Here is a 26,654-nt window from a genome sequence, read left to right as displayed (position 1 = left end):
TTTGAGTGAAACAAAATAGGCAAAACAAATAATAAATTTATTACTTCTGAATAATTTCAATTCCATCGTGATAATATCGTACCGACGAGCTTTGAAAAAGAAAAAGCGACGAATTATTATATATACGGTTCGGTCACTCGTTATGGTCCGCAGTCAGTTGCCAGCGTAGTTTTTGCAAAGAACGATATCGTGAACGTATCGGTTCACGATCAATTATATCGGAAGCTGCGCGATTCTAAAAATTAATTTGATCCTCGTGTGATCTTCAAACGCGTCAATTTATTAAAAAAAAAAAAAAATGATCATTATAAAATTCCATTGAAATTATTTTATAGTGAACGTAGACTTTACACGTTCCTGAAATCTTAGAAAACACGTTAACGCTCGCGCTGACGAAGAGTTCAGAGACTCTCCGTTTACGACAGAGAGACCTCAGAAGAGAGTGTCGATCCTTGAATCGATCCAGCCTCAGATGATTCGTTGAAACATCGTGAACTCGGCTGCTCGCGCCGTAAAAATCGACTACGGCGCCGCTCTTTATTTTCGCGGACGTGGAAGATGAGGGACGATTCCTCGTCCCGAATGGAATCTCATCAACGATTAAGAACCGCAGCGAGGGTTGAAGCGCGCGCGGTCCTGCCACGTCTTCGTTCGCGTCGAGTTAGGCGAAGTGTATGAAGATCGCGGAGGACGGGCGTGCTTCTTCGAGACTCTCCGCTTTTACTGACGCAGCGGTGCTCGTTGAACCTCTTTCCCTTCTTTCCTTCCTTCCTTCCTTCCTTTATTTCTTTTCGTACTTTCGTCGTTTATACCCAGAAGCGGGGCATATTTTTATTTTGTCTTCTGCTCGAGTAAACCGACGACTCGGGCTCGGAATTTACTACACCGCAACTGATCTCGACGTCAGAGAGTATCGATTTCGACCACAGTTTGTTTCTCTTCGGATTGTTCACATCTATGTTTCTCTTTTCTTTTGATTTTTCTTTTTTTTTTTTGTAGGAAAAATTAACCCTTTGCCCTCGAACCCTCTTTAGCATCATCTATATAGTCAGCAATTTATTTACGAAGCATGAATGATACAGCATTGGAAATGGTATCGAAATTTTTGTTCATTGTATCTTTCCAACATGTGACGTCGTTTTAAATTTGAAAGTGCATCGCGAATTTGCTGGAACAATAATGACACATAGTTTCAATCTCTGGAAAAGTAATATCCGCTATTTTTTTAAACTTTCATAAGAAGCAACGAAAAGTCTAGTTTATGTGAATTATTGAGTGTCAATTGAGCCAGAAATTTCAGGAATTTCCTCTTTATATTATATCATAGCTTTCGCTCTAGGCGTCTGTTTAGATACCATACTACATTATACATCGCGTCATACAACACGAAATGTACACGTTCGTACAATTATCAGCAAATTGTAAAAAGACGCAAGAGTTTTGAAAGAGTTTTGGTTATTAAACAGTGAATACTCTGAGCTTAAAAATCGTAGATTCAAGAGCTAAAGGGTCGACATTATTCTCCTTTTTTTACAACGCGCGAAAGGAAATTTAAAAGATCAAAATGATCTAGTAAGAAAGAAGAGGAAAGAAAAATGCACAGACGATTCCTCAAAATTCGTTTAATGAAGGCCTTATTCTAAATTTTCCATTAATTTCATCCGTTTGTAAGAAGAAGATACAAAGGAATATGATTAATTTCACATATTCAAGGTGGCCTAACCTCACTTAAAATGTATGTACTTTTTTTTTCTCATGACGGAGTTACGTCTAGTATCGTTCTTAATCATGTTCTGTTTCATCGTAGTAAATACCGAAATAAATCAATGGGTGTTTCAATAGAGTAAAGGTACAGGAGACATTATGAGCAAATATGCTTCAGACCCTAACATTCTAACCAACTATAACTTCTTTATTTGGATAATAAAATTTTACGGGTTTCGAACGAGTGGATTCGCTGTAGAAAATTCGCTGAACATTATGTACATCGCATACTACCACGTTCGTCATATTAATAATAACATTCGTCATAATTTTTCTTTTTTCTTTTTATTTGTACGATTAGCAAATATAACCACACCTAATAATTCGCGTACCTACCATTCGCGCGCTTTCTCGTCCCAAAGGAATGAAAGGGACGAAAATCAAAAAGCAGACGTAAGTTCGTGGCACTTAAATCGTCGATCGTTCCCCTTTTGTTTCTCGTCGATCCTCGATCATCGTCGAGAATGATTTTTATCCTACAGAAAACCAACGTCGTGGCACTTCGAACAGATTCTGTCTCTCAACCATACTTCGACCAATCGTCTGTATTAATTATTCTACGTTAACATTTACTCGTCGTCGTTCATCCCGTAAGAAATCGTTCAGAATCCTCGTTCAGATGTAAGAAATGCCTTGTTCGTACGAAGTGTTGGAACGCTTCATCGTCGAAACTTCGACCAAATCCCTCTGGAACATTCTTCCACGCGGCGCGAAATTCAAACTACGACCAACCAACAAGACACTTCTCTACCATTCGCTCCTGCTCATTCAGTTGCAATCAAGTCAAGAACGATTCTCGACAAGGAGAGACATACACGTTCACCCATCGACGAAACAGAGCCTCTTGATTTTTTCCTCGCCGGATCGAATCGATGGAACGATCGATGGACGACGGAGTCGCACTGGCAATAAAAACGAGAACGCAGCTTCAGTTTCTTTCAGGTGGTTCATTTCCGCCTGACGAAGATATTCTCGAGGAGTTCCTTGGTGATGAGCCGATGCGGCCTGGTCGGACTCTCGGTGGGTCTGCCGTACAGTCGGCTGTTGATGGCGTACAACTTGGGACTGAGTTCACATCGGACGTTGAACCACCAGTCGCAGACAAACACCGCCTGGCTGAACTGCGTCCCGTTTGGACAGAGAAACGTCGCCTGACGGCCGTCTATGTCGCAGTAGTGCCACGCTTGGCACCTTGTCTCGACGTCCGCGAAGAAACCCGGATACGGCTGGTCGTCGCAGTAGAAGTTCGTATAAGGGACTTTGCCCAGCACTGGGTAGTCCGTGCCTGCTCGACCTGCAACCACAGAAGAGGAATCTTTCGTTTCTAGTGTTTTCAATCCTTGATATTGACGAGAATTTCTTTTTGTTCCAAAATTGCAACATTCCTTCAGTTTCATGTGTATTTAAATATAATCCAGGCAAAGCAAATGGTAAATTTGTTACTTGTTAATCATTTCTGTCCAGTGATAGCGTGCCAACGGGCTCGAAAAGAATCGTGTACGACTTGGTCACTCGTTATGGTCCGCAGTTGCTAGCGCAGGCGGTTAATGAGAATTTCGTTTTGCGATTAGAATTTCGTACGTTGGTAAGATATGTTCGCGTAACAAATAGATTCAGATAGTTGAAACGAATCAAAGAACTTTTCAAACGTGGAATATTTCGTCAGACTGACAATGCCACAATCTGAAAAATAATGGCGAAGTCCACATGTTTCTGAAGGATATCAACTTGGAAACAATGGATTAATTATTTATTTACTTATAATTTTAATAAATTCCCTCCACGAAGAGGTTACCTATCGACCGCAGTTAACGGTTATAGTTGTCAGCGCGAATGATTAAATTACGATCTTTCGCGCTTCTAGAGCCAAGAAAATGTGTGAAAAATGACATCTATTTTGAAGAATCGTCGTCCTCAAAGTCCCCTCGATGTGAGTGTAATTCTTTCGAAATACTTCAGATCAAAAAACGCAGTAATCGATAGAAAAAAAGAATCATCCTTGAACTCTTCAAAAAAAAAAAAAAAAAAAATTCCACCCGACCAAAGACAAAAATCACTCGTCACTCGTCCCAGGAACGCTTGCTGAAATCCATCTTTCCGAACGTGATCCCGAGATCCGGTTCAGGGATGACAATTATCCGGCCGAAACGGTAGATGATGCCACGTTTCATCCAGAAATCTCATTAACTGACATAACAGGATACAGGACGGTTCCGGAGAACGATAACTATCGACGACAAGGGCGCGGAAGAGCAGAAGGAGAAGGCAAAGCGACTCAAGGGGAGGGAGTCAAACCCACTCGAACTGATTTACGCTCGTCGTCGTCGTTGTCGTCGTTGTGATTTCCGCGAGCGAATCGAGCAAAGCTCTCTCACAAAACGAGAGAGAGAGAGAGAGAGCTGATGGTTCCATCGTCAATTAATCGATGGATATACCGCGAGGACGAGACGCGCCGCGTGTGTTCGGTTCGGCTGACACCTGTATTACCTGCACAAAGCAGCCACACTGTACGTCGACGCGGCTGCCAAACCCCTGCGTACGCGTCTACTGCTTAACGATGCGTGCATCGCGTGCGGCCGCCTGTTCCCCGAGCTGTTTACACCGTACGACGAGTAAAGGTATGGTGTATCCATCCTGTTTAATCCACGGGATTATCACCGATCTGTTTGACCATTCTCCAAGGTGATTCTGTTTGCTCGGATCTTCGGTTGGGAGTTATATCATATTATATCGGGGAGCGGAGGCGTTGGGATCTGAATCGGAGGATGTTTGATCATTTTTATTTTTATTTTTATTTTTTTTATTTTTGTTTTTGGTACGAAGGATTTGGAGAATGTTTAGCTTTTTATCCGAGAGATTTGAAATTCTAGGGCGTTGCTCACAGGGAGTAGTTGTTTTTTTAACAAATGAAATAAGTAAAGATAAAGAATGAATGATAGTCTGGATTCTCTTGAATAACAATTTGATAATTAATAATATCAGCGAACTGAATCTCTCTTTTTTTTCCTAATAGTTTAGTTCACGATCACGTACACTATGTTGTGCGTTATGTCTGTATAGCCGCGAACAAATTAAAACTGTGATTGTTCTCTCTATCGATAATGGAATTTACAAGCAGCTTCATTTTCCATTTAACGTGGTAAACTGTTAAGAATTTTCGAAGATATTACCAAGATTCTCTCGGCCAGTATAATAAAGCAGCATAATAGCGAGTAAGGTTAATGCTTTGAAGTTCGCGGTACGCCTCGTAATGATAGTAGTAAATTCATAAAGCTAATTAATACGGGGTATTCAGACTTTGGAAACTGGAATTTTCACTTGTTTTCTTAAAGTCTTCCATCCTTAGACATTGGGCCATAGAACTTTGAAAAAAAAAAAACTCGACTGATAAAGATTCTTTCGGTTACTTATTTTTCAACAGTCAATACAAGCACCAGACGTTGTTCAAACGTTCGAAAGTTCTATCTTTTTTAATTAAATTCAAGTTCCCTTTGAACTCGAATTTGTTTTCAACGCTGTTGCACGTCTACTTGTATTTATTTTTAAAGTAAATTAGATAAATTCGGTATTTTTTTTATTTATTATTGTATAATTTATTTTTTAATAATATTTTAGAGTGTGATAGCTTTTAAAACAACGTAATCTATTTTTTTAATAATATTTTAAAGTGTGATAACTTTTAAAACAATCTGTGTAATTTTTCATACAGCAAGTTTGTATTGTCCAGCGTGACATACGAGTTCAAAGGATTAAATTACATTTCAGAACATTTAAGAACATTTAAATTCGCGTGAAAATCGACAACCCAGTGATAACCAGAGATCGGTATTAACGCGAGGAGGAGGTATTAGGCAAGGAGGAGGCAAACGAAAAAAAAAAAAAAAGAAAGGAAAAAGCTTGATCTGGGTAACGCAGTAGATCGAGATAACCATCTGGAGAACGAATTGTCTTCGGATCAAACTTTAATCCAGTAAACCGGCCGGCTGATCCTTTTTCCTCCCTTTCACAATTTGTATTCTCAAGGGAAAAATGCGATTTGCATTCATAGAATTCTCGCTCTCCTTACCAGCTTACGAATCGTCCCCCCCCCCCCCCCCCTCTGATAAATGAAGTAAATAACACTGTCTAGTTTACAATGTTAATACAATGTGGCAAATTTACTCGTTATATTATGTCATTATAGAGTCATTCACGATATTTGCACTAGAGAATCTGTTTTGCAAGTGATCATTGAATAAGTCGAGTTACTTCAGTAACAAATAATATTCAAACGAAAGAATCTCACGTCGTTAGTAGTAATTTTCAGATGAAATTAAGACGATAGTCTCAGTCGACCAGCGACGATATAATAAAAGCTAGAAATTTCACTTTTTAATTTACCAATGTGAGATCAATAATGGAAAGAATTAAGAAAAGAAACTATACTATATATCCACTGTACTACACGTATTTTTACTTGCCTGAAACGTACGAAATCCAAGGAAATTTATTTGAATCGAGCGGGAATCACTTAGACGAGCAACGTAACCTGAATCACATCGAATTCCGAAATCCAAACGAGAATACCACGGAACAACGGCAACTTCCGAGGAAAGAGAGAGAGAGAGAACTCACGAAATCCAGCAACGCTTAACGATGATAATTAAAATCCGAAGAATGCGCGGCGAATTTGTAAAGACGTCGTTTTCACGGGGCGGCTAGAATGCAAGGAGCACGAGACGGGAGCAGCTGGAGTGAAGGCTGAGGGGGTCGAAACGGAAGGAAGCATCGGCAAATATCTCAGGAACACAACGAGTGACCCGCATAAAGAAGGAAATTGCTCTAAGAGTCTTCAGTCTCGAATTGCTGGGCCGGAATAAATAAGCAAAACTCGTGGTGCACGCGAATCAAAGCGCGCGCGTTTTCCTAGCGCGCGGATACCTTCTCTCCTCTCTCTCGCTCGCTCGCTTTTCCTTCGTTCCTTTGTCCAACGTTCTTTTCCTCTCCTCGTCGAACAAATTCCTCCTAACGAGAGAGTCTCGCCGATAATAGACACCTTTTGCCTCTTTAGTTGGTCTGGATCGTCTTGGACAATTGTGAACTCGCATGGAAATATACGTAAGCCATCCTCTTCTTCTTCTTCTTCCTCTTCCTCCTCTTTTTCTTTCCTTATCATTTTCTCTTCTTTTTTTTTTTATGCAGCACGCGTATGTGCTCTGTGGATTATTTTGAAATTTTGCTAGAATTAAATTTTGCCATGTTCCAAACATTTATGCACTTGCAGAAAATTTGCAAACGCAGAAAATGTAGTGTGCAGGATTATGTAAAATATTCAAAACTTATCACTTGATAGTAAATATCTTGTATCAATATACGCGCGTTTCGATTTCTTCCATTAACATTTAATTTCCTATTTTGCATTTTAATTCAAGGTACAAGTATTTTAATATCCTTTAAATCATAATTAAACTGAAAATGTTCGTCCAGTTTTTAACAATAAGAGAAGAAATTGGAAATTCATTTCATTGATCCTTTTGTAAATTTGTATTTGTATGTTTCTCGTATGTTTTTACGCTTCGTTTCACGCATCTGCAGAGAACTAACTATAAATTTCGAGATATTTCACACGACACACCTAAAATAAATTGGCAAAATATTTTCACTGGCGTTCGAATATATATTTCCGCGAGCCTTTCCTGCCGTTTTTTTTTTTTTTTTCCTTTTTCTCTTAATTATCTTCGAACGCACTGTATGAAGAGGGAGGCTCCGCTCTTTTTTCATCCCATCGACAAGAGAATCATATTTTGCAAAGACAGTGTAATGCGCGACTATCCAATAACGTTTCCCAACGTTTGTCAGAGGCATCCATTAACGAATAATACCTTGGGGATTTCATCGATTCGACGAGCATAATGGGACATCAATCGTTCCTCGGGACCAGATATTGCAACAACAACGAGACTTTGAAGCTCTCCTTCCGTCTCGCTGACGATGCCTCTAAATCGTCTGCCGACGCGTTCCTCTGTTCCTATCCCCGTGTCTTCGGAGCAAGTTAATGGCCGACGTACACTCGTACGACTGCTACCCGATTTATCGAATCAACCCCCGGCGACGTTTAATAATGCTATTATCACGTGAGAATCTCTACGACAGTCGATATCGTGAGCCTGTTCTTCGAGAAACTTCCGATTCAGAGTCTTGTTATTTTTGTTCTTGTTTTAAATCTAGCCTAGTTGAAGTGGAAGCTTCGTTCCGTTGTCTATTTGAATTCGTCAGAGTACAAATAGACGTACCACTCGTTTCTTATTACCTGATGGTTTGTCATATGTTTCGCGCTGTTCGTAGTGTCTCACGTTGATGAAAATTGGAGTGACTCGGTAAGAGTTGATTACAATCACGTGAGAATCTCTACGACAGTCGATATCGTGAGCCTGTTCTTCGAGAAACTTCAGATTCAGAGTCTTGTTATTTTTGTTCTTGTTTTAAATCTAGCCTAGTTGAAGTGGAAGCTTCGTTCCGTTGTCTATTTGAATTCGTCAGAGTACAAATAGACGTACCACTCGTTTCTTGTTACCTGATGATTTGTCATATGTTTCGCGCTGTTGGTAGTGTCTCACGTTGATGAAAATTGGAGTGACTCGGTATAGAGTTGATTATATCGTTGATGATACATCCACTAGTATGGAATTAAACGTCACTGGTATAGAAATACAATTACATTAAAAATAACCGAATCTCTGAATTTTAATCACCTCATCAATATAACGCCTATGAAATGAACCAATAACCACGCCAGCTAACAATATAAATAAAAATAACGTCCATGTTAACATTAGAAATCACTCTGTCGGAAATCATCCCGCTTAAAAAAAAAAAAAAGAAACCTAGAAATCAGAACAGTGTACATAAAATGGATTGCGTACACTGGCTGCGATCAGAGGACGCAAAACGGAACGTCGGAATGGCGAGCAAAGCTTCTTAGCAAATTATAACCAACCGTGCGGAGATTTTCTTCCCTCCCTCCCCCTATTGTCCGTCTAAACAACTTCGCGTCACTAGGAAGCCCTAGCCACCTCTCTGTCTCTGTCTCTCTCTCTCTCTCTCTCTCTCTCTCTCTCTCTCTCTCTCTCTCTCTCTCTCTCTCTCTCTGCTGTCGGTTTCTGNCTCTCTCTCTCTCTCTCTCTCTCTCTCTCTCTCTCTCTCTCTCTCTCTCTCTCTCTCTCTCTCTCTCTCTCTCTGTATTCCTCTGCCACCCCTGGTAGCTAGCTATTCAAATCTCATTCGGCGAACAGCATAGTTTCAGGTGGCACATCTCGCCCCGATCTCTCTATGCCCGGGACCAGGCGAATACGCTCGTTGTTCCCGGCGAACAGAGACGGATATACAGAGCACGCGAGCCGAAACAGCGCACAATGCGAAACGATACAACGGGCAGAGACCCGGTGCCGCGGGTCGAGGATAGAGAGAAAGGGATAGAGACGAGGGTAGACGAGAGGAGGAGGGGAAGGTATATAGACTATAGAGACACGGAACGTGCACTTTCCAGCAGCCATGGGAGGGGGGGGGGGGGGGGGGGGGGGGTCGCAAACTCGCGCGTCGGTGTATCGCGGTGACATCCATACGAAATTCGCACCTTCGCATCGCTTGTCCGACCTGTTTTGTCACCGGAAGAGATTCCGCGTGCTACCCGTACGGAATAAATGTCTCGCGGCCTCTCTTTCCAGCAGCTTGCAAGTCCTCCCCTCTCCCCTTTCAATCGGCCAACTTTTGTCCGCCATCTCCTTCTCGCCTGCCCGATACCTCGCCAGTTTCCATCCAGATTCGTTCGTCTCTCTGTTCGATCTACCATTTCTCTCTCTCTCTCTCTCTCTCTCTCTCTCTGTGCCCCTCCGCTGGCTGATGACGCCGCCACCCTACCTCCCAGGTGTTCTCTCGAGGCGAGCACCATCGACGCCCGCGACGTCCAGGTAATTATAACTTCGCCTGGTTGCCCGCGGAAACGTATTCTCGGTCCTCCGGCTTTTCATCCGTTGCGCGATGCCGCGACGACGCGAGACGATCGTTCCAATTATTTCGCTCCTTCGACGTGCCCGCGTTTGTCTCGTCGCCGAATGCCATGTGAAAGCAACTTCCAAGGGAGAGGAGGTATTTTTTTCGGCCGAAATTCGTTGAATCGCGCTATCGTCGTCTTTTCTGACGCACCTAGACTCTTTTATTAATTAAATGCACGGAATTGTATCGACAGTATTCTACACCAGTGAATACGGCGAACCTTTTTGAGAAGTAGGTCAAATTTTGTTCGTTACTTTTTTTTAGTACCAGCTCGTGGGTCACTAAGTCAGTGGCGTCACTTGGAAAGGGGGATGGGAGGATGGTTAAAAACTAGTTTTTTTTTGGTTCTCACTTTTATAATTCTCTAAAACGTTTACGTTTCCTTTTTGTTTGACAACGTTTACTTTTGCAAGTGAGGAGCAAAAAATAAATAAATGTCGACGTCAAAAAATTGATACAAAAAGAGTGACATCGTGCCCAGTCACCCCTGCACTATACATTAGATATATATACTTTATTTCTTAATATTTTTTATTGTCTGAGGGGAGGATGGTTAAAAACTACTTTTTTTTTTTGGTTCTCACTTTTATAATCCTCTAAAACGTTTACGTTTCCTTTTTGTTTGACAACGTTTACTTTTGCAAGTGAGGAGCAAAAAATAAATAAATGTCGACGTCAAAAAATTGATACGAAAGGGGTGACATCGTGTCCAGTCACTATACATTAGATATATATACTTTATTTCTTAATACTTTATTGTCTGTTCTCTCTTTTATTATATAACAAAACTAGCAACTAGCTACCCATTCTAAAAATGGGATCTAGTGTGTATTTTAGTGTTTATTACATCTGTTTAATCGTAAGCGCTGTATAAAATTTTTTCGACACAAGTAACTCGTATAACATTTAAGACTTGAAATACCTATATGTATACATAACCAAGTCCTCCATAAAACACAATTATGCATTTATTTCTCACTATTACGCTCCAACCGAACACTTGTAATTTTCTTAACATTTTTGGAAAAGAAGGGTTCGAAAAATAATTAAAATTCTTTTATATATATGTTGACAAGTTTATAAAAATCAACGCGTGGGTCTACACTCTAAACTTCTTACACCTGCAAAACAAAAAACGTAAATACTTTCCACGTGCAAAGTAGAACTCGCAGAGTGTTAGGAACAACTATAAATCATGTATAATATGCACACATGTGAATGGATGCGCGACATTTATTGCTTAGTATTAAACTACTTGCCTCGTGTGTGTATCTGTGTATGTAGACCGCATTAAGAAGAAGGTCTAGGAAAAAAAAAAACAATTGAAAGAAGTTGTATCGTATAGATCTCAGAGGAAAGTGATCGTAAGCTGTAAAACACCTGAACAAAACCGAATATCTGTGTTTTATAAAATAAAACCTGCATAGCAAATTACAACACAAAGGAAAATAAAAAAGAAAAATGAAATGTTGAAGGTGATAACCAGTTGATCCAAATCAATCGAAGAATGATTGATCCTTTTCACGAGAAAAAAAAAAATGATTCTTTTTTTTTTTAAATCAGAAGAATATTTTTTCAAACTGGTTGGAAATGTTCCTCTCTCTTCCTCCTCGGAGGAAGATAAAGCGTATTGGGTCGCGTATTCACGATATTCGCATCAATATTTTAAAACAGCAAGTCAGAGGCGAGGCATCCCGGAGTTGACGTCCTTCGCGCGCTCCTTCCCTGCAAATCCGGGGTCTTAAAGTTATTCGTATCCTCGAGGAAGGGTAAGCAGCGCGTCGGAGGTAAGACGTCTCGGAGAGATCGATGCGCCCTTGAAAGGAAACAGTGGTATTGTAATCAGCTATTCCGGCGCCAGGCAGCTTTGGTACGTGTGGAACAAACAAACAAAAAAAAAGAAAAAGAAGAAGAAGAAGAAAGAGGATAGAGAGAAAGAAAAAAATAGAAGAAGAAGGAGAAGGAGAGGAAAAGGAAGAAAATCGCGGGAGCCAGCGTAGCGTGAAGAGAAGGAGCTATTCCTTTAAAAATTGCCACACAGGACCCACGATGCCACAAAGGACGCGCCATTTGCTGACGATCCGCCATCTTAAGCGGAGTTGTGCCATTTGAATAGCAAATTCTGCGTGTTCCGTCGTATAATGGATGCGAAATTTTACTTTGTAACGTAAAACGGCACGATACCCAACGCGCGGCCACTTGAAATGCATTAAAATATTTTGTACCGAAAGCCTTTCACCTTCGCTGTAGGAGGAATTACATCTCGTGCAGTTTCTGTCAAGGTGATGGCTTACCAGTGTATGTTAGGATTTTGTAATTATACCATGATACTCTCTGTTGGGAGAAAATATCCAAGGTGTTGCGAATACAACGTTGGGATTAATCACTCTTGGTTTGATGAATGAAATGAAATGATAATTGCATTATTGGTAATAATTAAGAGGTAATTAAAAATTTACGTACACTTTCTGTTGATAGTAGAGAGAATATACATATATGGATTATGGGTATATGTTAGAATTAACTTGGTTTAGAATTTAATTGAGAAAACTACCTATTTCGTGTACCTGTTTTAGAGAGAAAATATCCAAGTGTTTACGAGCACATGTTTAGGATTGACGATTTTAAATTTAATTGACGAGTGAGTAAACTACGTTTAATATACTTTTTATACAGAGTAGAGGAAACGTATCAAATAGATTGTGAGTATATGTCAGTATTAATTAATTAATTCGGAGTTTAATTGACGATTGTAGAAGTTGAATTTGGTGACGTGCCATTCGTTTAATTTTGTTTAATTCTGCTACTTCTTGGCAAGGAACAAATAAGACAAAATAGAAATACTCGTTTCGAATAAATTGACTGTAAACGTAATTAAAAGAAATCTAGATAAAAGTTCGTCATGTATGTAGCTACTGAATATCGTAACAAACGATAATAAGCGTGTGCAGTGTATCCCGTGACAAGTGAATACGCTTTGACTGTTGGATTCGTATCATAATCATTGTTTATTCGATTATGTATCGGCGTTCGATCACATCTGCGGCAATATTATCTGTTTAGTCACCTGCTGATCGATGGGATTAGTGGTAATATTTGTTCTGTTACCTACCAGTCAATAGAAATAGCTCACGTTGTTAGCTTGTCTTGGACTTGCACGAAACTCGCACTCGTCGGAATTGACGGTGTTCATATCGTTCAATCTCCTCTCGTTGAATTTTATGTTGTATATTTTTACAGTTCAGTTAAAATCGTAAAGATTTATCATTATATTTTACATTTTATGCTTTCTATTTGATAAAAAGACTTAGTCGTTGTATAAACAATAATAGATTTTGTCAACATCAAAATGACACGTGAGATTAGCAGTACGACAGCACTTCTTTACAGTAAAACTAGCGTAGCGTATTCCTTTTGCCGAAACGCGCGAGGAGCTCGTTCGCATTCGAAATTCCCTTGAAAATTCTCAGCAAATCCGAACTTGCTTTTACAGAGAGTGAGAGAGTCACTCCTCCCTCATCTTTCTCCCTTTCATCCTCCACCGAGAAGCAAAACTTACAGCGTATCAATTCAAACAGCGACCACGTCGGTGCCCGAAGCATTCCGTGGGTCCGCGGTGCAAATTAAAAATTACAAATTCACGACGAATTCAGCGACCGGGGGAACCGTCACGAATCGATTGCCGGGGTTCGAGAGCCCGTTTCGTTTGCCTTTAGTCCCTTCGGCTGTTGGAATCCAGCCAGCCTGTCTCGACGAGGCCAGACGAGAGAAGAGAATCTCTCTGTTTCTCTCTCTCTCTCTCTTGCTAAACTAATAAAAGACGACTGTAGAAAATAACTGGAAGTCTTAAAAAAGAGTGGGAGAGAGAATCGCGCGGCCGATTTCTCGTTTCTCTTTCACGGTGAAAAAGGAAAAGCTACCCTTACTGTTTGGCAAATGAAGGACGAACGCCCGGGAGAGATGCATCAGTCGCTGGGATTTCGTCTCTCTCTTTCTCTCTCTCTTTTACGTCCTCCCGGTGGCAGCCATCGTCATAAAGTCAGTCAGCCGAACGGGACGAGGTTTGTCGCTACCCCCTCAGCCATCCCTCCCCCTTTTTATCTCGTATTGTTTCTCTCTCTCTTTCTCTCTCTTCCTCTTCCGACTTTCTCTTTTTCTTCTTCCACGTTACTCTCTTCCATCCCTTGGCGCATCTGTTCTCGTCTCGTGGCGATCGAACCCGTTTCACAAGTATCGCGGCGCTTTCTGTGTACTTTGCGTAGAGTGTGATGATTATGTAAAGTGGAAATTGTCAACAGCGAAAGCAAGCAGGCAATGAACGTGACGAGAGTTATTGTGGTTACGTTCTTGGAGATTTGAACGGCTTTGCGTTTCTCTAGGATAAATTTTCACGGGCACTTTCAAATTGAATTATCACTGAATTAGTTTAACTTTTAACTTATTAACTTATAAATTAAATTGTCACTCCGAATTAAATTTCATAGGCAATTTCTTAGGGTCATTTTAGTCACCCCGTATTTTTAGTGCTGGAGAAACGATTTTGTAGCATTGTGTGTCGAAGATAACAATTAATTTTAATTCTTAAATACTACATAGTTGTTGGCAAACAAAATTTGAAAAATAATTCGAAGCGCAAAGGGTAGAAAAAAAAAAGAAAAAAATGAACGCACTATCCGATAGACAGAACAAACCAGAATCAGGTGCAAAGGAAAATATATAAAATTCTCAGTCAGTCCAGTTACAACTGCAGTAGAGTAGCCATCTTCCTATCTCCAATATTTGTGAAACGTAATACACCTTCTCCTCGCTTGGAAAATTCGACCGGGGAAACGAAAAGAGGACTGGCGACCAGATGAAATAGCAATCGGTCGAAGAAAGACGAGACGAGAACGTCGGATAGATCTGTCTCTCTCTCGCGCCCCTGTTTCTCCGTTCAATCGCGACTCCGCAGCTTCTGGAACCGCTGCTGCTGAATCCTGGTGGTGAATCCACTGGTGGTGCAGAGGTCGCGTTCCGAGCTCGGCTGTTTCATTATCCTATCCGAGAGTGCGATGGAGAGAGGTTAAGTGGGGACGAATGAACGTGGGGGTAAGGTCGGTTCGTATAACCAACCCTTCGCGAGATTGAGTGGAACGTTAAGTCAATGAGATAAGTTTACGCTGTGCCATATTGATTTTACGCGTGTTTTTCTTTTTCTCTTTTTTTTCTCTCTCTCTCTCTCCCTCTCTCTCTCTCTCTCTCTTCCTCTTGGCTGTTGGATTTTGCGTAGGTTGAGAGGGGGTGAGTTCTGGCTTCTCTCTTCTGTTCCTCTTTCCGTGTTGGTGGATTTTCCTGTCGTGCCTCGAGCCTGATTCTTTGCTAGGTTTTTTGATTATTTTATGTTACTTTATCTTGCAATAATTAATAGATGCCTCGGCGCAGATTTTATTCTCATTTTTTGTGACGTTTGAAAGACGATTTTTTATTTGTAGTTTTCACGATTATTAATGGGTTTTCCTGGTCCTCGTTTCTCGTTTCTCGTTTCTCGTTCCTTGAAGTTTGAGCACAGCATTGAATTTGACGATGTAATAATAACAGCGATTTCTTTTTTTTACGGTGGACGTCCTTTTGGGAAGAATTTTAATGCAATTTCGTTTCTATGGATCACGAGACGAACGAGACAATTGAAGCTACAGAGTTCCCTAAAAATAATGGCGTGAATCAAAAACTTTCGCAATTTTCGTAAAAAGTGACAAAGGGCGCTCTCTAAATTACAGGGTTCCGGTCAGAACAAAGAGCCACGATTCAAAAACTTTCGCAATTCTCGCGGAATGTTGAAGGGGCGAATTATACTTAAAGCTCCTACGTTCTTTAAAGAAAAAAAATAAAAAACGCTAACATTATCGCACATTTTGTTGCAAAACGAATGATTAAACTTAAAGAAAAAAAAACAGAAAAGAAAAGATTCGAAAGTAATCTGTATTTTTATAAAATTTCGATCAATTGTAATAACAGACAAGAAAAAGAAAAGAAAAGAAGAAAAAATGGAAATTCCTGAAATAAAAAAAATTGTTATTTGAATTTTAAACACGTCAACATCCGTATTTCGTGTAATTGACAAAATATTCGTGTTTTATCTTCGATCACATCCAAGTCGGGTTATTATTAAAATAAAAAATACTAACGTTTAATCAAAAATAACAGTGACAGTGGTAGCTGTGAAATAAACGAAAGGGTTAAGGAAACTATTGGAATCAGTTTTCTTCGCTATAGGAATTACGGGAAATGCTATGCCGCGATAACATCCGCCGCGTGACAATGGGCGTTACGTGTTCCGGTGGATGGTGTGGCGATTTGCGGTGCGACTGGCAACACGCGGAAACACCCCCATTGTCCCAGAGAACCAACGATCGATAATCGACGTAATGCTCAGACTTGCCGCACGGTCAATTTTCTATTATTCGTCTTGTCGCAAATGTCTCAAAATTTCGCGTCCGCTTATGCTGGAATGACTTTTTTTGTCCCAAATTTGCAACATTTTTCTCAGTATATTTAAATGTAACCCAGGATTCAAAGATAACGAAAGAATCAAAGATAACGAGGAAGCTGACATAGCAGCCAAAGAAGCAACATCGCCCTCGTCGGATGTCATCCGAAGACGAATTCTTTATCAAGACCTTGTTGCAACATTACACCATGCCGAGAAACAATCATGGAACAAAATATGGAACACCTCCAAAGAAACAAAAACTCATAATATAACCCAAGATTTCTATCAAACAATACCTACCAACAACATGAAAAGAAAAGACAGAATAGTCATGACAAGGCTTAGAACAGGACACTGCAAACTCACGCATGAGTATCCATTAAAAAAAAAAAACAGAACCCCCAATGTGTATCCAATGCAACCGAATTTTATGAACCAATCATCTTCTATTTGAATGCAGCAAGTACCACGCTTAAAGGCAAAAATACAAAATAACTTCACCGGCAGCTAACTGACGTCGCAGAAACACGTAAGAAATGTCCTGAATTATCTAAAGGAAACTAACATCTACCATAAGATATAATCGTCTTGAAAAGAAGGAAATAGTACCTAGCCGTCGCTAATGAGCAGAAGGTAGATGCGACGTTAATCATAAATTGAAAAAAAAAAAAAAAAAGAAAATTGTAAAGGCAAACAAATGATAAGTTTATTACTGCTTAATAATTTCTATCCAGTGACGTCATACCGACGTGAGTTCAATAGAGAAAGAGAGCGACGAATTATTGTATACTCGGTTCGGTCACTCGTTATGGTCCGCGAACCAAGGTGTTAATTTAATTAAGAAAGTCACCCTTGAAACGTGCGTGATTTTGTAATCACTCTGTCCAAAATTTTGTGCAATCTTCTGCTTGAGATTTGAAGGGTCTAACGTCAAACAATTATCATCTGTCAGAATCGAAATTTTTGCGCTTCAAAATTTACAAGATTCAAGTTCAAATAGCGCGCAAAAATTTGACGAACGATTTTCAGTAGAACTATCTCGTTCTGTCCAAACCGTGTGAAATTTCAACGGTTTATTATTAAGGCAACAACGTCATCGATGAATTACTAGAAAAGGATTTTCATCGAACGAAAGGTTTGAAAGATCAGGCGTATTTGGCAGTCGTCAACTGGATGCTGAAACTGTCGTGCCAAAAAACGGGAATTTCACGGTGTGAAGGAAGCTGGAAATTATTCATCCATAAACAGGTTTACAGTTTTCTCCTCTGCCTCCGTCGTGTTCGAACAACCATGCAAAATATACCTAAGCGCCAGCTATCTTCACCGTGCACTTTAACAGCAGCTGGTATCAGCTACCCGCCAGAGGAAACGCGTGCCTCTTCCACTGAATATCGTTTGATTTAACGCGTAAATTTTATAATCGGCTGTGCTCGCATAAATCTATTTCTCAAACGCGTTCTCTCCCTCTTTCCTCGCGATTGTGAAGCAGCGAGAGAGCTGGAGAGCAAGAGAGAAAGAGAATATGTGTATGTGTGTGTGTGTTTTGAGTGTACAGGGTTTGGAACAGGGTGAAAGATGTCGGTGACAACCCTTCGCAGCGGCGGTGGATCGCGTTATAGAAATTTTCTGCACCGGGGACGTGCAGACTGAAGGATATTTCACGATCGATCGATTACGGAGGAGCGAGGAAAGGTGTCGTGTGTATGCACAAAGGGCTGGAAGAAAAGTCGGAGGGGAACCCTTGGCGTTCTGTCGTCGGGTCACTGAAAAATCTTCAAAGAAACTCTGGCAGCCAGAACCAACAGGCTAACAACAGCAGCTTGTATTAATAATCTGATCGATTGGGTGGTTTTTATCTCGTTCTCGTAGTCGGTCGAAGGTTGTGTTGATTAACCCTCTGCTAGTAGAATTTCGTTTCGCTCGCAAATTATGAAAAAACTGTCATCAGCCATTTGAAATTTAGAAACGGACAATTGTTACAGACAAGTTATCAAGTACTTTTACGAAGCATTTCGAAAGCAAACATTCCCTCTTGGCGTTAAATTTTATTCGTTGCGTTATAATAAATTCTTCGAAAGCATTTTCAACGGTTTCTCGGCTCGTAAGAAATCTAGGAAATCTAGACATTTGCCGAGTAAAAGGCTCGAACTATTGGTACTGAAAGATGGAGCGTTTCGTCCAATTTTCCCGCAGACGCGTGAAAATCGTTTTTACATCGTGCGCTAAATTGCCTAAACACGCTGAAAACGACTGAAGTAGTGCCGACGAAACCAAGGAACAAGCCAACAGTTCGTCGAAGGTATCCACGAATTTCCTAAGCGCGTTCTCCGCTTCTCGAAATCTAATATCTGACGTCTCTGTGGCAATTGCGGCGGAACGTGAGGAGAGCCGCGGAAATTGGCCGTTTACGGGGGAACGTCGTATTTAAATTCGTTTCTTCCGGTCCCTTATTCTTCCTCCTCCTCTTCTTCTTCTTCTCCATAAGAAGAAACGGGAGGGGGAGGTAGGGAGAACTGCGGATCTTTCGACAAGTCGCCGTGGCGGATTTGAAACGGGCCCGGGCTTCTTTATGCGATTGCGGAGACGCGAAAACGAAAGGCAAGAAATAAATACACAGACAGTTATTGCTCGTCGAGGTATGCCAGTCAGCGCAGCGTATTGTTGCCCCGACGCTGCTCTTCAAACCGGAAACCTCGTTTTTATTTCGACCCCACTTCCCCCCCGTCTCGAGATCGCGTTCTAAGGGTGTTTATCAGATCCTCTGTCACGTTTGTCTTCTCGATTTACTCCTCTTTTCTCTCTTTTCTCTCTCGATCATTCTCGAGACTTGTAACCCACCGTTTAACATGATATAATTCGGTATAATTAATCATGTTTAGCGGTTAACCAAGGTCTTTCAATCGCTTTGCTTTACAATTGTATTTTGTTTTGAACTTTCTTTGTTTTTTTTTTTTTTTTTTTTTTTTGGTGATCTTCGTTTTGCCTTGAGAAGTAATGTTTATTAATTTATTAGAAATAAATGTTGATAGAATTTGTGGTGGAACGTATTATTAGTAGGAACGTAGTATTCGTAGTTTAAACGTGTTTGTCTTCTCCGTTTACTCCTCTCTTTTCTCTCTCGATCATTCTCGAGGCTTGTAATTTACGTTCAAATAATAACTTGATAATTATCGAATTCAGCTTGATTATATTTTATTCTAGTCTTTCTTTCAAGGATCTTTGTTCCGTCTTGTCAAAACTGGGGACCAATTCTTATCATTTTCATCCAGAAAGGTATCGAAAGTGTCATTAGAAAGTTCAACATTCCCCAAAATACAGAAATACTCGCAGTTCGCAAGATTGATTACTAAATTCGATCAGTTACTACCAATTTCTCTTTCCACGAACCGAAGGTTACCGCAGTTGAACTAAACCACGTTCCAACCTTCACACTCTACTTTTTTTTTTTTTTTGGTCCGGATAATACTAATTCCTCTCCTCGATGTCTGGTGCCTCGCGCGCGGATACTTTCTCACGTTCTCAGTTCTCAGTTTTAACAGAGAGCCTCAACTTCCTCCTGAGAGGAACTCGAGAAGAACGCGAGAACGAATGAAACTCGCGAACGAGAGGGAATAAAATGAAAGACACGGATAAAGAGGCGAGGCGAGACAACTTTTGAGCCGCGTGTTTCGGACGACGTTTCGCTAAGATGATCCTGTTTACGTACCGGGTATCGATTTGCCGAGATCGAGATACTCGCGGACAGAGGGGCTGAGAAATCCAGGAGGGACGATCGGTGCCTCGTTCGTCGGATTGTTTCTTTCCTCCACGTCCTCGTAGTAGTAGTCCTCGTTGTCGCGGTTGTCCTCCGCGTCTGGGTCCACTGGCTTCGCCCTCTTTGACACTTTGCCACCACCGCTGTCCCGTACACCTACTGAAACATCGATTCAGCATACATAAAAAAGAAAGTTCCAACACTTGGAATAGTTAAAGTGAATAATATTAATATAATATAAATATATAATGTAATATAAAATAACAGTTAATAATAGTTAAAAGTGAATAATATTAATATAGTATAAATATATAATGTAATATAAAACAGTAGTTAATAGTTAAAGTGAATAATATTAATATAGTATGAATATATAATGTAATATAAAATAATAGTTAAAGTAAATAATATTAATATAATATAAATATATAATGTAATATAAAATAATAGCTAATAATAGTTAAAGTAAATAATATTAATATAGTATAAATATATAATGTAATATAAAATAACAGTTAATAATAGTTAAAGTAAATAATATTAATCTAGTATAAATATATAATGTAATATAAAACAATAATTAATAGTTAAAGTGAATAATATTAATATAGTATGAATATATAATGTAATATAAAATAATAGTTAATAGTAGTTAAAGTAAATAATATTAATATAGTATAAATATATAATGTAATATAAAACAATAATTAATAGTTAAAGTGAATAATATTAATATAGTATGAATATATAATGTAATATAAAATAATAGTTAATAGTAGTTAAAGTAAATAATATTAATATAGTATAAATATATAATGTAATATAAAACAATAATTAATAGTTAAAGTGAATAATATTAATATAGTATGAATATATAATGTAATATAAAATAATAGTTAATAATAGTTAAAGTGAATAATATTAATATAGTATAAATATATAATATAATATAAAACAATAGTTAATAATAGTTAAAGTAAATAATATTAATATAGTATAAATATATAATGTTATATACAACAATAGTTAAAGTGAATAATGTTAATATAGTATAAATATGTAATGTAATATAAAATAATAATTAATAATAGTTAAAGTAAATAATATTAATATAGTATAAATATATAATGTAATATAAAATAATAATATAATATAATATAAATAATAAAATAAATAATAGTTAAATATAATTAATTAATAATGAATAAAAATTGAAAGTTAAATTTGACTTTAATGTCTCTCGTATTTAATATCTCTGACTTTATTTCTTACCTGTGTCGCGTAATTTGATTTATTTCCCTGAAACGAAAGTTAATAAAACCTTTTATGGTTTGTCTAGTCTATAGGTGAAGGATTGTAGCTTCTATTTACACTGACAGATTGTTGTTTCATTCTTCGACCCGTGCACTTGATAAATTTCAAAATCTCAATTCTCGAAGAGAAACGAAGAATTTTATCCTACATTGTGAACTCGGTTTTTCATGTGGAAAACCACTTGTCGATTATTCCTGTCCGATCCAGGAATTAGCCAAACTCAAGCATACAAATAGATCATAGATCAAGCATAGAGATCAAATTATAAAACTTGAATGTAAATCACATTAAACTGATCATTAACCACTTGGCTACTAAACTACAGTGACTCACTTGTTTCTCAATCGTTTCTCAATGTTTTATGTTGTAATGATTTTTCAAATTTTTTACGAGACAATTTTTAACCCACTCGGTTTGTTTCGGTTTCAAAAGTTTAATTTAGTCAAAGTTTGTTCTAACGTAATCACGTGGTATAAAATACCGCCGGATATAAAATTCCACTGTTACACTTTTTTCCACACTTTGCAACACGATCCTTACAGAAGTATATCTTTGTTACATTTAAGCATAACCCAAGCAAAACAAGTAATAAATTCATCACTTCTCAGTAATCTTCTATCCACTGATATCGTACCGACGAGTTCGAAAAGAAAGCGATACAATTATTGTACACGGTTCGGTCACTCGTTATGGTCCGCAATCAGTTAGCCAGCGCAAGTTGGCTAAGTAAAGTACAGCAAAGCTCAACTTTATTCCCAGATCGTCTCAAATTGAAAAACCATCACCGCCAATGAATGACAGATTCAAACGAATTCAGCGAACAAGAACAAATTCAAATCGAGATGAAAATTTAGCTGCCACGTACAGGCGACGACTGAAGGGAACAGCAAGGATACAAGGAGAGTGTGAACGAGGCAAGTGTTTGTAAGACTGGCCGTACACGAATTAATCCGTTGCATTTAGACGCATAAAGTTGGGCTGGTCTATGAGCCGTTAATTAGCTTCCGCGTCACGGACGCATCGGCATCAAATGGGATGAACACGGGATTGTATCCACCTTTCCTCGCCAAGTAACACGTACACGACAATGCGCGCAAACAGTACACCATGCACCGAGAATTCCGACGATCAAGACGGAACGCTAGACGCGTGTACGTTTGGCCAGCTGTCGCTGGAAATTTCAAACACAAATCGAGACAATTAGCCGGCTGAAAATTATCATTATTATCGCGACCTCACGATCGCAACGATTTCCGACTCTCTTTTCGTGCATCGAATCGAGAACGTTTGCAGAAAAATCGAACTTTTTGAATTTTGGATGGAATAAGAATGTTACTTTATCTTGAATTTAATTTTTAGAGTAGCGCTCGTATTTAAAGCGCTAATCACAGTTGCAAACGAAAAATCCCACTCTGAATCGCGTATGACTGTATTTTCAAATATAGAACATTTTCCAGTAAAGAAGTGAAATGTTTCCAATTTTAGAACTCGTTCGGAGAATGAGAACGGAGGAGTTATTTGACAAAGAGTTTAACAGTATCCCACAATGATGATGATTCGCTGCGACAGCACTTATAAATATTACGAATATTGCTAGATACTTCTTAAAAATCGCCAGTCACACGCAAGCGATAGACAAGATATCATTTTTTTCGTGTAACAAAATCTCAAATATTTTCCACAATTTAAAGATACAAGAATGGATAAAACGAATGAAAGTACGTAGAATTATTTAATAGAACAAGCGAATTTATATCTGATATATATATATATATAAATTTCACAGTTATAACACATATATATATGTAACAAATTTCACAAATTACGAATCATTTGACCAACTTGTATATATCTATAATATGTATATATGTATATTGTATATCTTGTATATATCTAAAATTATAGAAAATTACCCACTAACTGAATCATCATCAGTTAACAAAATTATCGTGCGAAAGGGAGTTTTCACACGCTTGTGAACAACAAGTTCATATTGGAAGTCAACTTGCTAACCCGATCGATTCCAACACCAGAAGGTAGCCGGGCGTTTAATTTTCCTCCGATTATTAACTGGATGATGAATCGATCGTTCCACGGCGATTACAAGCTCTCGCGGGCCAACAGTGTACACGGGTAACCCTAACGATTTCGGAATTTTGAATATTTCAGTCGGGCGGGGGCGGCGAGTTCGCAATCACCAGGCTGTCCGAAAACATAACACAAAGCTGAAATTAATTAGCTGCAGACTTTCCGGAACCCGGTATTTCGCCTCTCAATAAAGTGGCGCGACCGGCCTCGTGAAATCATTCGCGCGTGCACGAATCTATCGTGAATAACGTAACAGTTGTTAGGTACGAACCGTTGTATTTCGCGTACCTGGCCGCAAAACTTTTGCCTGTACAAACCTGTTTCTCTCTCTCTCTCTCTCTCTCTCTCTCTCTCTCTCTCTCTCTCTCTCTCTCTCTCTCTCTCTCTGTTACCCTCTGAAGACTGTGTCAAGTCCACAGAGCTTTTATTAGAGGAATTTTTTTATTTTTTAGAAGAGTGTTTTGGATACTATAGTTCAGAGGATTGGTAATCGGTTTCGTTTGTTGTTGTTGTTGTTGTTCTCTTGCGAATTTTAAAATTTAGTTCAAATTGAGAATTTTTGATTTTCGAAGAAATGGTTAGTTTAATATGTTGCACAGTTCCTTGATTTTTAAATGGAACTTTGTTCAGAATTTGAGTGATTATCGAGAAACGCAGTGGTAGCAGATGAAGCAGAATTTATCACGTATGATTATTCAATATATGCATATTGTCGAGTTTTGTAGTTGTGTTTGTGTTTTTTTAAATCGCGTGAAACTCAATAAGGAGGACCATTCCGATGGAATTCACATTGTTTTATAAATTAAGAGAGAGTGATCAATGTTATTAATAATTTCGTAATTTGTAAAGTGTCTGTTGGGATGCTGTTGAAGCTTTTTTATGCAAATGAAAACCATCTTCTTGCAATATCGAGAGCTGAAATAAAATAAATTATCGCTACAAACTCTATACAAAGTTTGGTTTAAAACCAAACGCTAGACCGTAGGTAGCCTGGTTCTCTAAATTTGCAAATTTTTCACTACGCGAGTATCGCTCGTTAATCACCGGATATTGTAGATTCTAACACGGTATCTAAATATTACCTTTCGACACGTAACTGATTATGTTACTGGCCAACTCTGTAATCACTTTATCCTGTTCGCGCAGTTTACAAACTACATAGACTCCCTTCCGTCTACCCTTTGATACGTTCGTCCTGAAACATCATTTCGCAACTGCCCAATCGCCCTTCGTCAGCCAGCGAGGGGAAAGGAAAAAATACTCTCGGAATTAAAGTAAATTTTCAGTGAAATTGAGAAGTACACGTGAAACGAACTCGCGAAATTCACGACTCAATTGTAGCTTTGGTTTAAACTCGAAGAGATTTGATTATTAAACGAGCCTTCTTAGGATTCGAGAACTATTGTAAAGAACACAGTGATAATAAGATTATTATAAAAAAATACAGTATTGTGTACTAAGTCTTTAATCGACCTCAGTTGATTCGTTTGATTTTAAATTGGACCATTTCCAAAATATCGACTACTGTGGCTTGCGTTTATTTGAAAGAATATATATATAATTATTAAATATATTACATATCATATATTATATATTATACATTATTATTATATTATATATATGTATATTATTATATATATAATATAATTATTAAATATATTACATATCATATATATTATATATATTATACATATTTAATTTTATATATATATATTCAAATAATATATATACATATATATCTTCAATGAATCCAAAAAATGTTAATTCTTACGAGAATCCCGCGTTGGATTTGTCAGTGTTAGGAGCTCGTGACTGACGATACGTCATCGAATACTTGGTCGAATCTTTGCCAATCCATGAATTCCACAGGCAAGATGTTGAAGCGTTACGTAACTTCAAGTATCATGGTTTCATTGTTAAGACTTTGTACCTCGATACGTCCCGATTGCGTCACACACCCGATAGCGAATAAAACGTTCGCTGCGTTCGTTTGTCGCTTTATACATTTCGATGCTATCTGCTGTGTATCGTCGTCGAACATGCGCCACACGCTCATAAATATTCGGCACGGCACACGAACGCATAAATTAACGATTGAGAACGATGCCTCTACTTTCCAGTAGAGGGACTTAGCAGATTATAAATTTAAATTGTTCGAAGAGATTTATCAACGTTGTTGCAACGAATTTGATCGCTGCGTGGTTAGGGGAGTTTTCTTCACTGGATGCGGATTAATTTGTGTTGAGTAATAGTATCATTGAAGATTCTTTCTATCTGCAATTCAAGACACACTGTGTAAAATATTAGTAGATGCTAAGACATTTATGCATAAAATTTAAAAAAAAAAGGGGGGAAAAATGATTTGAACGACATAAAAGAATTTCAATTTAAAATGTTCGTGAAATTAATGTATAAATTAGATAATGAAAGAGGGGAAGAAAAATGTTTAAATAGCTATATATAAATCGTAGTAGTATCGTAAAGTTAATACGATAAGTATCTAAAATAGTATCTAGTGTCTAAGATATTCAAAAATTCTCTGATATATTACGTAAAGCATTATCTAACTTTTGTGTTCATAGTGATTGTCTGCGTGTTCTGTTTGCAAATACACAACACGTGTACCGCTATTGAGTACGCAGTTAGCATTAATAGCCTATATGGCTCGTAGAAATATATGGAGCTTCTGCTTCATGAATTTCTAGACCTCGACTTTCAGCTCAAACAGTTGATCGATACGTGGGGAACCTAATTAATTTCTGTTAACATTAACTTGTCAGACGTAGTGAAAATCTAATCTTATATATGTTTATGTGAGTTCCACCCTTTTCTTCGCGAGAGTGAAAAATATTTTTGAAAGGCACCTCGTATAATACCTTGGTCCTCGATAAAATCTTGTGACGAGTTTTCAAAAAAATTCTACACGGATCCAAAACGGTGCATTTACCTTTACGATTACTTTTATGATTTTTTTCGACAAAACAATGTGATTCCGTACCAAGAAAATATGAAAATTGTAAAGTACAAAATTACGAGTTGATCCAACAAACATTTCCATGAAAAATTACAAATTACTCTCAATTCTATTGTTAATATTTTTTCTCATCGCTGTTTCCCCCACCTGAACCCAACAATTTTACAAAATTCTCCAAGGAATCCAAGTACACCCCTAACAAATTCTAATTTCTCCAAAACGAGTTTGATACCCTGATAACCCCACCGCTCACACCCCTA

At 38.5% G+C, this 26,654-nt stretch overlaps 1 protein-coding gene across 2 annotated transcripts in view; it reads right to left on the bottom strand.

The window, feature by feature from the left end:
• Positions 1-1,607: 1,607 nt before the first annotated feature.
• LOC122538454 overlaps positions 1,608-26,654 on the bottom strand; it is a 136,785-nt gene continuing 111,738 nt past the window's right edge. Inside the window, exons 2-3 of one of the 2 annotated variants that reach the window (XM_043672534.1) lie at positions 19,971-20,174; positions 1,608-3,058 (exon numbers count right to left, since the gene is read on the bottom strand). In XM_043672534.1, coding sequence (XP_043528469.1) covers positions 2,712-3,058; positions 19,971-20,174 — 551 coding nt within the window. In that variant the 3' untranslated portion in view covers positions 1,608-2,711. Of the gene's footprint in view, positions 3,059-19,970; positions 20,178-26,654 lie in introns of both variants that reach the window. The other variant, XM_043672533.1, reaches the window with a different exon arrangement.

Source organism: Frieseomelitta varia, unplaced genomic scaffold, assembly GCF_011392965.1.
Source record: "Frieseomelitta varia isolate USP_RPSP 00005682 unplaced genomic scaffold, Fvar_1.2 scaffold_164, whole genome shotgun sequence".
Lineage (NCBI taxonomy): Eukaryota > Metazoa > Arthropoda > Insecta > Hymenoptera > Apidae > Frieseomelitta > Frieseomelitta varia.
Note: the sequence above shows the minus strand (reverse complement) of the source record. Positions and strands in the feature narration are given on the sequence as shown.